Genomic DNA, 15,991 nt, shown 5'->3' with positions numbered 1-15,991 from the left:
GGATTTCTATTCAAATAGTAAAAAATTGTATTACACCTAGCATGAAGAATCTAACAAAATATGTGGGAAACCTTTATGGAGAAAATTATAAAATTTATTGTAGGCAATATCAAAAGACTTAAAAAAAAAGGTACAAACCATATTCATGAATGAGAAGGTTCAGTATCTTAAAGATATTCTTACCAAGTTGAACTATAAATTCAATGCAGTTGTAGTCAAATGCCTAACAGGGTTTTTCCATGAAGCTTAACAAAATTCTAATGTGGAAGAGTCAAGGGTCCAAGTAGCCAAGTCAGTTTTAAGAGGAAGAAGAGTGTGTGGGGATAAGATGGGTACCTATTTTATAAGAGAATAAGACTTTCTCTTAAGCTTTAGTAGGAAAACACTGTGGTATTGGCACAGGGATAGACAACAACATCAGTGTAACGGTCCAGAGTGCCCAAGAAATGACCCATTGATAATGGGAACTTGGTTCATTGTAAGTCATTGGGAAAGGGATCGACTGATTACTCAGTAAAATGTGCTAGATAATTTCATAAGGGAAAAAATAAATTAACGTTCTTCATCTATACCGAGGATTCCCCATGGAGTTCCAGACTCATACCCAAACATTGCATCCCAAACTGAACTCATAGTTTACCAAACTATTACTTTTGTGTTCAGTATATAACTAGCAAAGAAACTTGGGAGGTGGTACCCTTTCTTCTGTCTCCCATATCCCCCACAGCCAGTCAGTAAAAAGTTTTGTCAATTTTATCTTTCAAATATTTTCTCAAATTCTCTCCTTTCTTTGCATCCCTACTGTCACTGTTCTAGTTCTAACCTGGGCTGCTGCAGCAGGGTTCATATTTTTCTCTCTCAAGGATATCTTCCACCAAGACTTCAGAGTGAGCTATCTAAAAATTTTCTTCTGGCCATGTTGTGACTTTACAGAAAACATTTCAAAATGCTCCATCATCCCCAGATTCAAGTTCAAGCTCTTTAACCTGTAGTTCAAGGTCTTCACTGACCTCTTTGCCTTTTCTGCAGGCTCACACACTGCCTCTCTCTTGTACTGTTTTTATCTTTTGTTGTTTTTACTTATACTACCATCTGCCTTACAATGCCCAGGTAATTTTTATTTGTCATTTAAAACTCATCTCAGAGTTTTTTACATATTCTGGATATAGAGTCTTTATTCAGATATATGATTTTCAAATATTTTTTACCAGTGTGTAGTTAGTCTGCCAGTTTGTATTTTCATGCCCTTTCAAAGTAACTTTGGAAGAGCAGATTTTAAAAATTTTTATGAATTTCAGTGTATCAATTTATGCTTTTGGTGTCAAATCTAAGAAGTCTTTGCCTAGCTTTAGGTCACAAAGATTTTCTCCTGTGTTTTCATCTAGAATTTTTATAGTTTTAGATTTTACATTTAAGTCTGTGGTCCATTTTGAGTTAGCTTGTGTGCATGGTGCAAGGTTTGATCAAATTCCAGTTTTTTGTTTTTGTTTTTGTTTTGTATATGGCTGTCTAGTTGCTCTAGCACCATTTGGTGAAAAGACTATCCTTTCTCCACTGACTTGCCTTTGCACCTCTGTCAGAATTTATTGGCTATTTATGCATGGGTCTATTTCTGGACTTTGTGTTCTGTTCCATTGATCTATTTGTCTATCTTTGTGCCAATTCCACGCTTTTTTAAGACAACAAGCATCTCAATTAAAAATGGGCAAAAGATATGAGAAATCACTTCACCAAAGAAGTTATACGAATTATAAATAAGCACATTAAACAGTACACAATATAAAAAGACTTAAGAGAAATGCTAAATAAAAATCACAGCACGATATTACTACCTACCTATAAGAATTGCTGAAATGGAAAGGACTGACCATGCCAAGTACTGGCAAGGATGAAGAGGAATTGGAACTCTCATGCACTGCCTTTGAGAATGTAATATAGCACAACTATTTTAGAAAACAGTTTGGCAATTTCCTAAAAAGTTATCTAAAAAATGAAACATATACCTATCATATCCAGCCATTCTGCTCCTCAGTATTTAGAGAAGAAATGAAAGCAAATGTCAGTACAAAGAGTTGTACATGAATGTTCATAAGAGCTTTGTTTATAATAGCTACAAACTAGAAATAAACCAATTGTCTGACAGGTGAAGAAACAAACTATGGTATATTTGTACATGGAGTACTTTTCAGCAACAAAGAGAAGTACAGTATTGATAGACACTACAGTGTGGATGAATCTCAAAATAATTTTGCTGAGTGAAATAAGCTAAACTAGTTAACACACTGTGTGCTTCTATATATAAAAGTCTAGAAAATGAAACTGATTTATAATGACAAACTATATCATGGTAAAAAAAGGTACATCATGGCAAAGGAGCAGGGAGAAGGCTAGGATAAGGGTTATAAAAAGGGAAGGGGGTAACATGTTTATTATCTTGATATTAGTGATGTTTTCATGGGAGTAAAGAACATGTCAAAACTTGTCAAATGGGGAGCAGATGTGGCTCAAGTGGTTGAGCGCCTGCCTCCTACATGGGAGGCCCTAGGTTTGGTCCCTGGTGCCTCCTAAAAAAACAAAACAAACAGCAAGCAAACAAACAAAAAACCAACTCATGCAAGCCAGTGTGGCTCAGTGGTTGAGTGCCAGGTTCCCACACGTGAGATCCTGATTTCATTCCCCAGTGCCTGTTCCTCAAAAAAACAAAACAAAACAAAACTTATCAAATGGTATATTTTAAATATATGCAGTTTAATGTATGTTAATTATACCTCAGTAAAGCTGTTAAAAAAAAATCCTGCTCAAATATCATAACTTTTCTTGATTCCCTTTTTCCTCAGAAATGAGTGAAGTGCCTTTCCCTGATAATCCTTAATGCCTGCCATATACCTCTGTCACTTATATGCTTTTTTTTAAATGTCTATCTTCCTAGGAGACTGTGAATTACTTGAGGGATACCTCATTCATCTTCATATCTACAGGTAGATGGCAGGCACTCAAAAACATTTCAGATTTGAAAACTACATTAGAACTAATGTTTATTGAGTGCGCACTACGTGACAGGCACAGTTCTAGTACTTTAGTATTTCATTTAATTTTCACAGCAAGCCTATGTGGCTGGTTGTATCATTCCAGTTCACTGTTGCAGAATTTGATACAGAATTTAAGTACCTTGTCCACTGTTACCCAGATCACAGGTGGTGAAGCAGAACCTCTGAACTTACCTACCACTCTCCAGTGCAAATGCTGAAAGTAGCAAACTACCTTGTTTTAAACATTACAGTCTCTTAAGATATGAAAGTAATGGAAATAACCTTGCAGAGATTTGGAAAACAGTAAAAAGAGCAAGAGTCCTATAGCCCTCTCTCAATTGGAGGTGGAGTGGACATTGCCATCCTAGGGTCCTCAGGATTGGGGAGTGGCCTGTGGACTGGAGTGGACTTGCTGGTATTCTGCTATGGACTTGTGATTCTAGCAATGAAAGAAATTGTATCGTTGATGTGGAGGCAGTGGCCGCTGGAGGTTCTAGGAGTGGGGAGAGGGAAGGATGGGTGTGGTACAGGGGCATTCTTGGGACTTGGGAGTTGTCCTGGATGGCATTGTGGCGATAGATACAGGCCATTATAAGTCTTGCCATAACCTGCGGAATTGGGTGGGGGAGAGTAAATGACAATGTAGACTTTAGTCCACGCTTAGTGGCATTGTTCTAAGATGTGTTCATCAGTTGTGATGAATGTGCCTCCCTGAGGATGAGGGATGTTGTGGTGTGGGAAAATGTGGGAGGTGTGAGGAGTGGGGCATATGGGAATCCATATGTGTGACATTTATATAATCTAAGTATCATTAAAAAAAAAGATATACAAACGGTCAAAAAGCACATTAAAAAAAACATTGTGCGCAGTAATCCTGCTAGCAATGTTTACAATTTAGCTATTTATGATCGCTTCCTTCCAGCTCATTCCTTTGCTCATTTATGTAGTTTACATAGTAAACATCATTTGACATAGATTTAATTTACTTTGGTTCTTTTATCCATTTAATGTAATAGGATAACATTTTACATGTTACCATAATTCTGTCATAACTGTAAATTTCACTGGCTACAGAATATTCTCTTACATGAATGTAACATGATTTGTGTAACCATTCCCTTACTTTCGGACATTTTCTTAGGTTCTGTTTTTTTCATATTTTTAAATAATGGTGCATTAAATATGTGACTTCATATTTCCTTTGCAAATGTTTTGGATTATCTCTGAGAATAGATTTTTTAGTATGAAATTAGTAGAATATAGAGAGAGAACATTTGGTGTGCTTTTTTCTTGGTGTGCTTTTTAATGTTTTAATATGGGACATTTACAAAAATGATAGTTATTGATTTAACTTACTGTATACAAATTTGGAAAAACTTTTAACTGGCAACTGTTTAGTGTTTTATTATAACAATTAAAGGTATGAATATAGTCTAGTCAAAATATTTTAGTAAGATTATCATTGGTATCTTGTCAGGGTGAAAATTTATGAAGCAATATAACTGTGTACTTTAGAATTTTTAAAAGCTTAGCTTATCAAATTGAATATTTTGGGGGGACGTTATAGATTTTTATCCTTTCCTGATAGGCAGTTTAGGGAACTATAAAAAACCAACAGTAAAAGTGGGACCTTGGAAGGAAAATGTTTTAACAAATCGCAAAGGCATATGGAATTTTTTGTGTGTGACCTTTTATTTGTTGTGTGAAGTCTTTGAATTAGTTGCCATAACAATGATCTAGTAATAGTGCTCTTGCAAATGTGAGCTTGGATTAGTAGGTGACACAGGAATAACAACCTGCACAGGGAGAAAGAAAAAACAAAAGCATGAAGTAGAACCACTCCCTTCCACTAATAAGATATATTTAAGTAAAACCTTTATATCTTTATGTCTTCAGTATTTGTTCAGTATATATAAACTGGTAAATGGATACCTGGAAAGCTGGTGCTTTCATTTTTAAAAATTGAACAAGAAAATAAATTAGAGGCAAGTTGAAACAAAAATAATTGGCCAAATTTTTGCTTAAACTAGAGGTAGAGAAATTTAGCATTATTTTTCACTTTTGAAAGACAGATGATAGAAAAAGTTCAGGGCTTTGGAGCCAGAATGGTCTGATTTGAATCCTGACTTTGTCCCTTACTTTTTGTAAGGGTTTGCTACTTAACCTTTCTGAGTCTCATTTTTTTAATTTGTATAATGTGGATGGATAAACATTTTTTTTAGAAATGCAGAGTTTATAAGTTTCTGAATTTCAATCAAACTATTCATTGAGAAACCTTGTTCTCTATACTGGAGAACGGCAGTGAACAAAACAAAGTCACTACTCACGTGGAGCTTACATCTCTTGGTGGGGCAGAGGATCAGATTATGATCAAGTCAATGGTTTTACATATTGGGTGGTAAGTACTCTGAAGAAAATAAATAAAGCAGGATGGGAGATAGAAAATGATAAGGGTAAAAGAAGGGATGGTGTGTTGGGCAGGGGAGGCGAATGCTATTAAATATAGAATAGTCAGAAAGTCTTCACAATCTCTGATTTGAGAAGAGATCTGAAATAAATAAGGGAGAACACCACGTGAATATCTGGGTGTTAGAGTGTTTTCAGCAGAAAGAGAACAATGCATGCAAAAATTCTGAGGTTGAAACATATTTGCTATGTTCAAGGAACTGGGAGGAGGCCAGTGATACCACAGCAGAAACACAGGTAGTGGAAATATCAGGAAGTAAGGTGAGAGAGGTAGCCATGGCCAAATCATATAAGGCTCCTAGGTTATTTAGGACTTGAAAATCCATTCTCACTAAGATGGAAGGCCATAGGAGGGTTCTGTGCAACATAATCTAAGGTTTTTATGTTTCATTTTGCCTGCTCTTTTATGAATAGATGAGGAGAGTGGGATTTGGTTTGTTGTGGCAGAAGTGTAGAATCGGAGATCAGTTAGGAGATTAGTGCAGTAGTCAAGGGTGGCATTGATCAGGATAGTAGATCTGGAGGTGGTGAAATCCTGGATATATCGGACAGGATTTCCTGATCAATTGGATGGGTGGGTGGAGGGAAATGAGAAAGGGGAGGGAACAAAGATCATTCTAAATTTTGGGGAGCCTGTGCAATTGAAAGGATGGGGAAAGTAGGGTGGAGAAAGAGTAGATTTGTGGGAGACAGAGTAGAAATCAGGAGTTCTGTTTTGGACATCTTAAATGTGAAAAGTGTATTAAGTATTGATATCTAAGAGGCATTTGCATATACATCCATCAGGAGTTTAGAGGTATTGTAGTTTCCCAAAGTGCTGCTGATACAAAGTACCAGAAATGAGGTGGCTTTTATAAAGAGTATTTATTTGGGATAAAAGCTCACAGTTCCAAGGCTGTGAAAAGTCCAACTCAAGGCACTGTAAGAGATGCTTTCTCATTGAAGTCAGATGCCACGTGTTGAAGCAAGATGGTGGGTGTTCTCTGTCTGGTCTCTGCCTTCCCCTCCGGAATCTGCTGTCTCTTGGGACTCAGCTGTGAGCAACCAGGCATAGGGCTTGTCTCTTTCCAGGCCTCCTACATCATTCTTGGATGTTCCCTTCTCTTCCCAAGTTCTGCTGTAAGCTATCAGGCACATAGCAGGGCTGGTATCCTCTTTTTTTTTTTCATCCATTCTTTTTTTTTTTTTTTTCTCTTTATTTTTTTAATGGAGCTGGTATCCTCTTGAATTGTTCCATGGGCACAACCTCTCAGGGAACTTTGTGCTTAAGCAATCCTGTCTTACATTATAGAATCAAATATGCTGGCTCCCTTTTTCCTCTGTCTGGGTCTCTGTGTCTTCCTTTATATAAGACCCAGCATAAGAGGACAGAGATTCAACAGGAATCATGTCCCAGTGACGTAATCCAGTCAAATGGGTCTCACACCCACAAGAATGGATTAGTTTACAAACATAATCTTTCTCTTTTTGGGATTCATAAATTAATCTCAGACTGCCTCAAGGGGTAGGTTGGACTGGATGTAAAAATGTACATCAGATAGCATTCAAAACTATGCCATTAGGTGAGATCATCAATGGAGTTACATATATAAAGAGTAGAAGTCTAAAAGACTGAGCTCTAGAGCTCTTCAATACTTAGAGGTCAGCGATATAGGGGAGAACTATCAAAGGAGACTAAGGAGCAACAGTGAGGTAGGAAGAAAGCCACATGATGAAAGCATGCCAAAATATAGGGATCTAGCAACTGTCTAATAGTGTTATTGGTCAAGTAAGAAAGAGGAGGACTGAGAATTAACAAGTGGACTTGACAATGTGAAGATGCTTAGGGATTTTGATGGAGCGCTTTGGTGGAATAAAAGCCCGATTTCAGGGAGAATGGAGGAGAGGAAGCAGAGAGAGAATAAATACAGCTCTTTTGAGGAGGTTTTGTAGTGAAGGAAGCAGTGAAATGGGACCTATAGGAAGGGCATGCCCTTTCCAGTTTGCAGCACTCCCTCTTGTCACATCAAGCCTACTTCATACATTTATTACCTGCCAGACCCGTATAAGGCACTTGAATTTTTAACTGTATTGAACAGGTTTTCTAAGACCATGTAATCAAAGCATCTGGTATAGGACTATAAATGGTAGTAGTTATTGATCAAGAAGGGTTATAATAAATGAATGCAGCAACAGGTTAGAGAGGTGCTTGCTCCCTGAGGTTAGAAAATTTTTCTTTTATTCTAAAGTGTCTCAACACTGGAATTGATCAGGTATATACTTTAGTATTTGAATAATTCCTCATTTTCCTTCGTGGTTGTTAAAAATGTGTAACATTGTGGTATATTAGCATGTCCTATGACCTTTCACTTTTTCAATTCAATGAAAAATGACTATTTACTTTGAGCCAGTCATTATTTTAGATGCTTTGGAGCCTTCAAAGATATGCAAGTTAGTTCCTTTCTATAAATTTTAATTTGGTAGAGGGCAAATAACTACAACTTTGGGGGAGTATAGGGTGCTGATTAGGGGTGTCAGGAAAGGCCTCCTGGGAGGAGATAGTATTTGAAGTGGCCCTTTACACATTGGTAGGATTCTTCAGTGTTTGGGATGGAGGGCTTTATAGCAAATAGTAGAAATAATAGTAGTAAAAGCTTAGAGTCAGTAGTAAAAGCTTATCTGTCTCAGTAATGCAAAGAACTGATGGGTGTGGCCATTTATGACTAGATCAGATTACAGTGTTATCATTTTAATGAACCATTTTCAAAGCAAATAAAGCAGCAAATACCTAACTCTGGCTATAATATGCAGTTCATTTGATTGTGTACTAGACTCTTGTTACTTTTTTTTTTTTGAGATTCCTGGACTGGGGAATGAACCCAGGCCCGGGACCTCAAATGTGGGAGACCGACGCTCAACTACTGAGCTGCATCGGTTCTCCTGTATTGGCTCCCTTGTCTCTTTGCTTCTTGTTCACTCATTTTCTTTGGGAGCCACTGACAACCGAACCTGGGACCTACTATGTGGGAGGCAGGTGCTCAACTGCTCGAGCCACATCTGCTCTCCTCTAGTTACTATTAACTAACTTATAGTTCTCAAATTCCTGAATACTAATTTCTATTTCTGTAGATTTCCAAGTTCTTATTTTTATTTTACATATTTCAATACGAATTTTAAAATGAGATCTATGTCTTCATGAACTAATGTTTTGGGAAGAGTAAAAGCTTTATGCTGGTTACATCTGATATTCCAAAAATCCTGGGACAGGATGGTGTATATTTTCATTGCTTTAATTAACGTTCCTTTATATATTCTGATTATAAGTCTTGAAACAAGGTTCAGTTAATCTTTGTAAAAATCAAAGTTTTCGAAAATGTGAGGTACAGAATCTATATTATGAAACTTTAAAAATAATTGGATAATTCTTCCTTCCCTCACAGAATTATCTTGGGAATTCAAGATAAGAGATCACATATGCCAAAATCATTTCTCTCTGCCTTTAGGAAATGGAGTTGTTCTTTCCTTCAAGTGGAGGGTGTGGTCCAGCAAACACCGCTAAATTTACGGATTGTACCTGTTGCATTATTAAGCCCCATGCTATCAGTGAAGGTAAGTGTTATGTTGAATATAATATATCAAATACATTTTGTAATATCATAATTTATTTTATTAATGTTTATTTTCTTGTTTTACATGTAGAAATTAGTTTCAATATTTGCATTTAATTTCTCTTTGAAGGTACATGAATAAAAGTGTCAGAGTATGGGGGAAATCTGTCTATATTTTTGTGTGCTGATTTTTTAATCTATGCATTTTTAGAAGGTGCTCCTTGTGTTTGGTTTTTAGGTATTCCTTGAGTTGCTGATCAATGCTTTTCTCCTCTTGTTTATCTGTCTCCTTCCTTTGATCACATAACTATGATTCAATTAATTTGCTTAAATAGATTCATATGTAAAATTGAAAAAATTATCCATCAAATCTACACCTTTCTGAGAAAGTGGGAGAAATTTCCTCTAGTTTGCAGTATCTGAAAAAGTTCTTTGACTGATACATACATACATACTGAGAGTTTGCAAGTTTTTTCTTTATTTTCCTTCCTTTCAGTTTTTTCATCTATTTACTTTAAGTCTGTAGTATGTATTTTTATCAAATATCCCAAATCCTTTTGGAAATGAGATGGGATATAATTTTTAAAAATAGAATATGCTAAATAATAAACAGAAATGAATTGATTCATTTTTTACTTTTATGTTTTCTAAGTATTAAACTAATTCGGGTATATAGTAGAAAATTTGGGGGAAAAAACCTTAAAAGAAAACAATAAAAATTACCTGTTTCCCATCACCTAGAGATAATCATTAATATTTTGATGCATTTCCTCCAAAACCTTTTCTTCTGCATTTATATATATATTTGTGTGTGTGTGTACACTGATATATGAGTATGCAGTTGTTAACATGGTTGAGATATGGGTCTATAGGCTGTTGTTTAAATTCATTTTTTTGTGAGCATTTTTGGATGTCCTTAATTTTCATGAATATTTTAATAGTTGTATACTATGCAATCATATAGATGTAGTATAATATCTGGAGACCTAAGTTGTTTCCAGTTTTTTGATATTAGAATAAAACTTTGAATAGTACCTTTGTACATAAATATTTGACAATACCTCTAATCATTTCCTCTGTCTAGTTTCCTAAAATAGAATTATTGGTTGAAAGGATATGAACCTTAAATTTCTTGTTGTATAATTAATGCTTCTTTAATTATTCAAAAAGTACTTTAAATACCTTATAGATCCACATCATTACAGGGAACCTACATATAAGTGTATAACAAACATATATGGAGAACCCAACTGTGTGCCAGGTAATGATAAGGTATCTCAGACATTTTCTGCTTTAATCTTCACAGCAATCATGTGAAGTAGATGGTTTTATCACTTTTTCAGATAAGCCACCTAAGGGTTAATGAATTATTTTCCTCTGCTTATCATAGTGGGGAATCCAGGATACAAACCCTGTTCTCTTTTAAACTGTGTTCTTTCCTCAATATTATATTGCCCTAACATAAAATCAAACAGCAATGACAACAAAAATATAACATGGTTAGTAACACTTCTATGCCCACGGCAAGTGAAAAATGACTGATGTTAACAATCTATGGGAAAAAAAATGGAAAGTTTTGTGCTCATTTTTCTTACCTGAAAATAGACACACATACACACTTACATACACACACATACATACACAGACATTTGAATGTGATAAGAGACAATTTGCCATAAAAGTTCTTTTTATTTAAAGGCCCTGAATTAAAACAAAAAAGTTTATTTTTGGCTTATATTTGCAAACTTAATAAGTTCTATTCAATTAGATTTTATGTGCTTTCATCTTTTCTAAGAAAAAATGTGAAAGGAAAGAAAAGGAAATGAAGTTAGAATAAATACTACTTAATACCTTAAAGATTACTCAAATATAATTGATAATGAAATTAAAATAATAGAGCATACAAATGAAGGGTGATATCAAAATAACTGTTATATGTAAGTTTATATTTATATAGATTTAAAACATTTTAATAAGCAATTCTTTGAAGATTATATTTTATATAAAGTAAAAGTAAAAATTAATTGTAATAAAATCTAATCAGATGGTAGGCCTTTAAACTTTGGTGTTTTAAGGCTCTATTTATTTTTTTGTTTGTTCTTTCTTTTCCTTCTCAACCTGGATTTCAGGGATACTTTAAGAACATTTTGAAACGTTGAGTAACTAACCTAATTCAGATTAAGACTTAACCTATGGCTATAATGAAGTATAGTTTTCATATTGCATTTATTACTATCAGTAGATTCACTCTACCCTCTTTCAATTGTTGGTTTATGTTTATCCTTTTCTATAAATAACCCATTTCTGGTTTAGTTAATGTCACCTGGGTCTGGCTGTAGGTAAGAAAAAAAAAAAAGGAGTTGGTGATAGTAGAGTAGCTGAACTATGAAAGAGTAGTTCCTTTCTTTTGACTGCAGACTCCCCAGAAAATGGTCAGAATAGTCTGTTGACCAAGCAAAACTAAGTTTATTATACAAGAGAACACTACCTTGATGAAGGCTTAATTGTAGTGCCTTACAAGGGAGAAGTCATGGGGCGATATTGTAGAGTTTTAAAATCTGACTTTGAGAGATTAAAGGAGGGTCTTTCAATGCACTGATCTGATTAAGATTGTGCAAAATTCATGATAATTAGTTTATAATTAGTGGAAACAGTGAGGCAAGGATGTTAACCTAGTGTAACAAGTATATAGTTGTTTGATAAGCGAGGGATTTGCCCAGTTGAGGGAATATTGTGAGAAGAGGGTTGCTTGAGTAGTGTATTGTTGGAGGAAATGGGTTTCTGGAAATTTCCTGGGGCAAACAATGGAGGTATTCATTGATTTATAGCCTTATCTTTCTGGGCAAGAATTTCTTGGTACAAATGGTAAAGTTATGTGGGTGTAGATGACCTTTTTTTAGTTCTATGCTTAATCTATGTATATGCAAGTGGTCTCACCACTCACTTCTAAGGTAGGTAGAAAAACAGGAGAACTTTGGGAAGTAGCTGGTTGGGAAAAATAAGAAGGTAATTTGGGTTCTTTGTAGATTAGATATATATTGTCATTTTGGGACTCAGGTTTTAAAAGAGAATAAAAACAATGTGAATTTCTTTGTGTCTTCCATTTTTCATTGCAAAATTATGCTGTATGTTTCTTTTGATGTCCTCAATAGTATTTATATGTAGTTATGTCCATCAATGAAATGAATTTCTTTTACTCTGAAACCAGACTGTCCAGCTTTGAATTCTGGCTCTGTCACTTATTAACCATGGGATATTGCGTAAATTATTCTTTGGACCTAGTTTCCTCATCTGTGCAAGTAGAATAATAATGTACCTTCTTCACTGGGTAGCTGCAAGGATTGAATATATTAGTATATGTAAGGTGCTTAGGATGTTATACATATTTTTATAACTGCTGTATAACTGTTAAATGTTATTACTGTTGTGATTATTTTATTATTAATTAATATTACTTTTATTTTTAAATAAAGTTGAACAGCTCCTTGATAGCAAACAATAGTTTAAAATGCTAAAAAAAAATGCAACATCATCCACAGAAACAAAACAACCATGTCATTGTTTAACAAACAGAGTTCTTTAATTATTTTCCCCTACTAGAGTCTGGGTACAATTTAAGTTCTTGAAATGGGATCATTGCTTATATCTATTTTTGTTTGCTGATTACCATTGGCACTGGTCAGGAGGTGATAGCCAAATCTGGGAAAGCTGCTTATTTTGCAGCTTGTTCTTTTAAAAGCAAAACACTTTAGCCTTTTTCAGGTGTTAGAACCCTAAAGTTTTAGAGATTTTTCTTTTTCATAATAGATTCACAATAGATTTATAATAGTTTTATTGCATTTTTCATGTTAAAATTGTTCCTCTGAAACTTAGTTTCTTTATCAATAAAATGAGACATGATGGTTTAAAATTTCCCTCTCAGCCTTTTCTGCTATTTTATGAAACTGTAAAGAAAATGCTTATTAAGGAAAATAATATTCTTTATCTCCATATTGTATTTTGGCTGTAGAAATTAATGATATTTTCATGGAAAATGTTTCAATACAAGTTTAGATTTTATTTAAAAAACATATAGAGACAGTTTGATATGACCTTCTTACATTTAATTAAGAGCAAATTATCAGACTATAGGCAAATTTTTAAATTTAACATCAGAATTTGCTCTGGTATGCTCTTTGAAACAGGACTGGTAGCAGTCAGGTCATATTTATCAAGTTCCTCATTTTGTTTTAATTGGGTTATTTTTACTCAGATTCTTTTGAGTTTTAATTTCCACCCTGAGTATTTGTTTTGGTATTAGATAGTCTCACAATACACATTCCACCTGTGGAACTCCTGTGCATTTTATGATTGATTTGGTTAGGATCCCAGCTTTTTCTGTATTAGATTTCCTTCAAGTAATGTAACTTCTAGGATACTGTGGAAGAGTCGTAAAAATTTTTGATGTAAAGAGAATGGATTTAAACATTGTAAATTGAGCTCAGTTTCAACATAAATTCTTGGAGTGGCCCAGTTTTGCTTATAATGTCATAATTTTGGAGTTTTGTGATTGCTTTATATTTTCTCTGAAAGAGTAAAGAATTGCATGGAATTTTTAACAGATGTGCCAAATACATTGTACTACATGTAGGACTTTGAGTTTGAATGCATAGAACTTAACATATATTTTTAAAATATAATATAGCTAGTGAAAATATCCTATGAATGTGTAATTTATGAGAACTTTAAATAAAATTAGTGATTTATTGATTTAGAAGAAATCTCAAGAGTTCTGCTAGTGACTATAAAAGAATTCCAGCTGTCAGTAAGGAATATATTTAATGATTCTGAAGAGGTTGGTTTGTATTAGGCTTTTTAAAAATTCCACTTAAATAATGTGAAGTTGTGTTCCAACATTTAATAACCTTTAGCAGAAAATTAGAGTCCCTACGATTGGCAATTGTAATGACTTGGGTGAAGGCAGAGGGAAAGAAGGCCTTCTTAGATCTTCTGAATGAGGCCATTAGGATTTTGCTCAGGTATAGAACAGCCAAGTTTTCTTTGTATCATTTCTAATTGCAGTTCATATTTCTGGGGTGCTAAGTGCTTTATATGACTTAATTAATTCTCGTAACTATGAGGTTATGTCCTCTTTGTTACAGAGGAGAAAACTGAGTCAGCAATATATGAAGTAACTTACCCAAAGTCACACAGCTGTTTAATCACATGGTTGAGATTTTAATAAGGCTGTCTTTGTTCTCTTCCATTATCCTATATTGCCTCTGTGTGTACTTAAACCCTATAATCAGATATGATAGTTGATTTCATTTTACAGATATGGAGTCTAAGAATTAGAAAGGATATGTAAAATCCTGAAATCCAGAGCTATTTGGTTCCAAAACTGGGATTTTCCCACTATTCCATGAATACTGAGGTCAGTTGATTGATTGTGACAGTCATTCCTGGTAGTCAGTCACTACCAAAGCTAGAAGGTTATCTAAATATTGAGATAAAGGGTGATTTTAATACCTAACATTTTAAATGGGTGACAAATAATCAGTTAAAGATAACACTAAGAGGTATTAGAGCTATTCTGGCCAAGATAAAGAGAAATTTCTTTAATTAAATGGAAAAATTTTTAAAGATGTTTATTTGATTAAAAGCAGTCCTTGTTTGTTTGCTTTTATTGTTATATTTGCAAGACTGTACTTTTCTAAGTAGAATTTATATTTATTTAGACTTGTCCAGGTTTTTTCTCTTGCTTTCTGCACTCTAGTGTCACTGTCCACATATCAGTTCCCTAAATATGCCTTGTTCCTTCCCTCTCAGGGCCTTTTTAGAGGCTCTTCCCTTTGTCTGGGATGTGTATCAGTTGCTCCTTATCTATACCCCCAAAATATCATTTTCAGGGAAGCCTTACCTAACATCCCCCAAAGTGTGGTAGGTTCTCAAGTGACCTCTTCATTTGGCACTCTGCTTTTCATTCATACCTCAGCTTGCAATTATGTAATTATGTATGTTATATATACATTATATGTTGATTTTTTTTTGGGGGGGGGGTACCGGGGCCAGGGATTAACCACCTGAACCTCGTATGTGGGAAGCCAGTGCTCAACCATGAGGTACAATTCAGGCTCCCCTGAGTTGGTTTTTTCATTTATTTGCTTGTTTCTTTGTTTGTTTGTTTTTTACAAGGCACTGGGGATTGAATCCAGGACCTCCCATTTGGGAAACAGGCGCTCAGCTGCTTGACTCTGTTTATTTCTTCTTTTTTTTGGGGGGGGGGGGTTAATTTTTTTTAAAAATTTATTTAAGTGTATCACTTTTAACTGTTTAGGAATAATTGAGAACTTACAAAACAAACATATAACATCATATAGAAATCTCATAACTCACCCTACCACCAGTACCTTCCATTGTTGTTAAAACTTCTTAACTAATGATTAAAGAGGATTGTCAAAATATTACTACTAACCAAAGTAGTTTTCCCTCAACAAACCCTATTATTATTATTATTTTTATATCATTTATATATGAACAAATGTAACAATAAGTATATAGTAAAGGTTGTGAACTTACAAAGCAGACATGCATAACATCATATAGGAGTCCCATACATCAACCCTCCACCAACACCTTGCATTATCGTGAGACGTTTGTTACAAATTATGAAAGAAATTGTCAAAATCTTACTACTAATTATAGTCCTTTTCTTACATTGGTGTATTTTCCCCCTAACCCACCCTTTTATTATTTTTTAAATAAATTTTTTATGTCAGTCGTTGTAAACTTATAAAACAATCGTGCACATGTGCAGAATTCTCAAACAACATCCATATATCAACACATCACACTGTGGTGGAACATTTGTTACAGATAAAATAATATCATCTGATTGTTACCACGTCCATAGCATACATTTGGCACACA

At 34.5% G+C, this 15,991-nt stretch overlaps 1 protein-coding gene across 2 annotated transcripts in view; it reads left to right on the top strand.

The window, feature by feature from the left end:
* Positions 1-15,991, top strand: part of NME7 (NME/NM23 family member 7) — a 295,291-nt gene that overhangs the window by 106,343 nt on the left and 172,957 nt on the right. For both annotated transcript variants that reach the window (XM_004464181.4, XM_058310088.2), the window contains exon 7: positions 8,978-9,083. In XM_004464181.4, the coding sequence (XP_004464238.1) occupies positions 8,978-9,083 (106 nt within the window). The remainder of the gene's footprint in view (positions 1-8,977; positions 9,084-15,991) is intronic.

This window comes from Dasypus novemcinctus, chromosome 13 (genome assembly GCF_030445035.2).
Source record: "Dasypus novemcinctus isolate mDasNov1 chromosome 13, mDasNov1.1.hap2, whole genome shotgun sequence".
NCBI lineage: Eukaryota > Metazoa > Chordata > Mammalia > Cingulata > Dasypodidae > Dasypus > Dasypus novemcinctus.
Note: the sequence above shows the minus strand (reverse complement) of the source record. Positions and strands in the feature narration are given on the sequence as shown.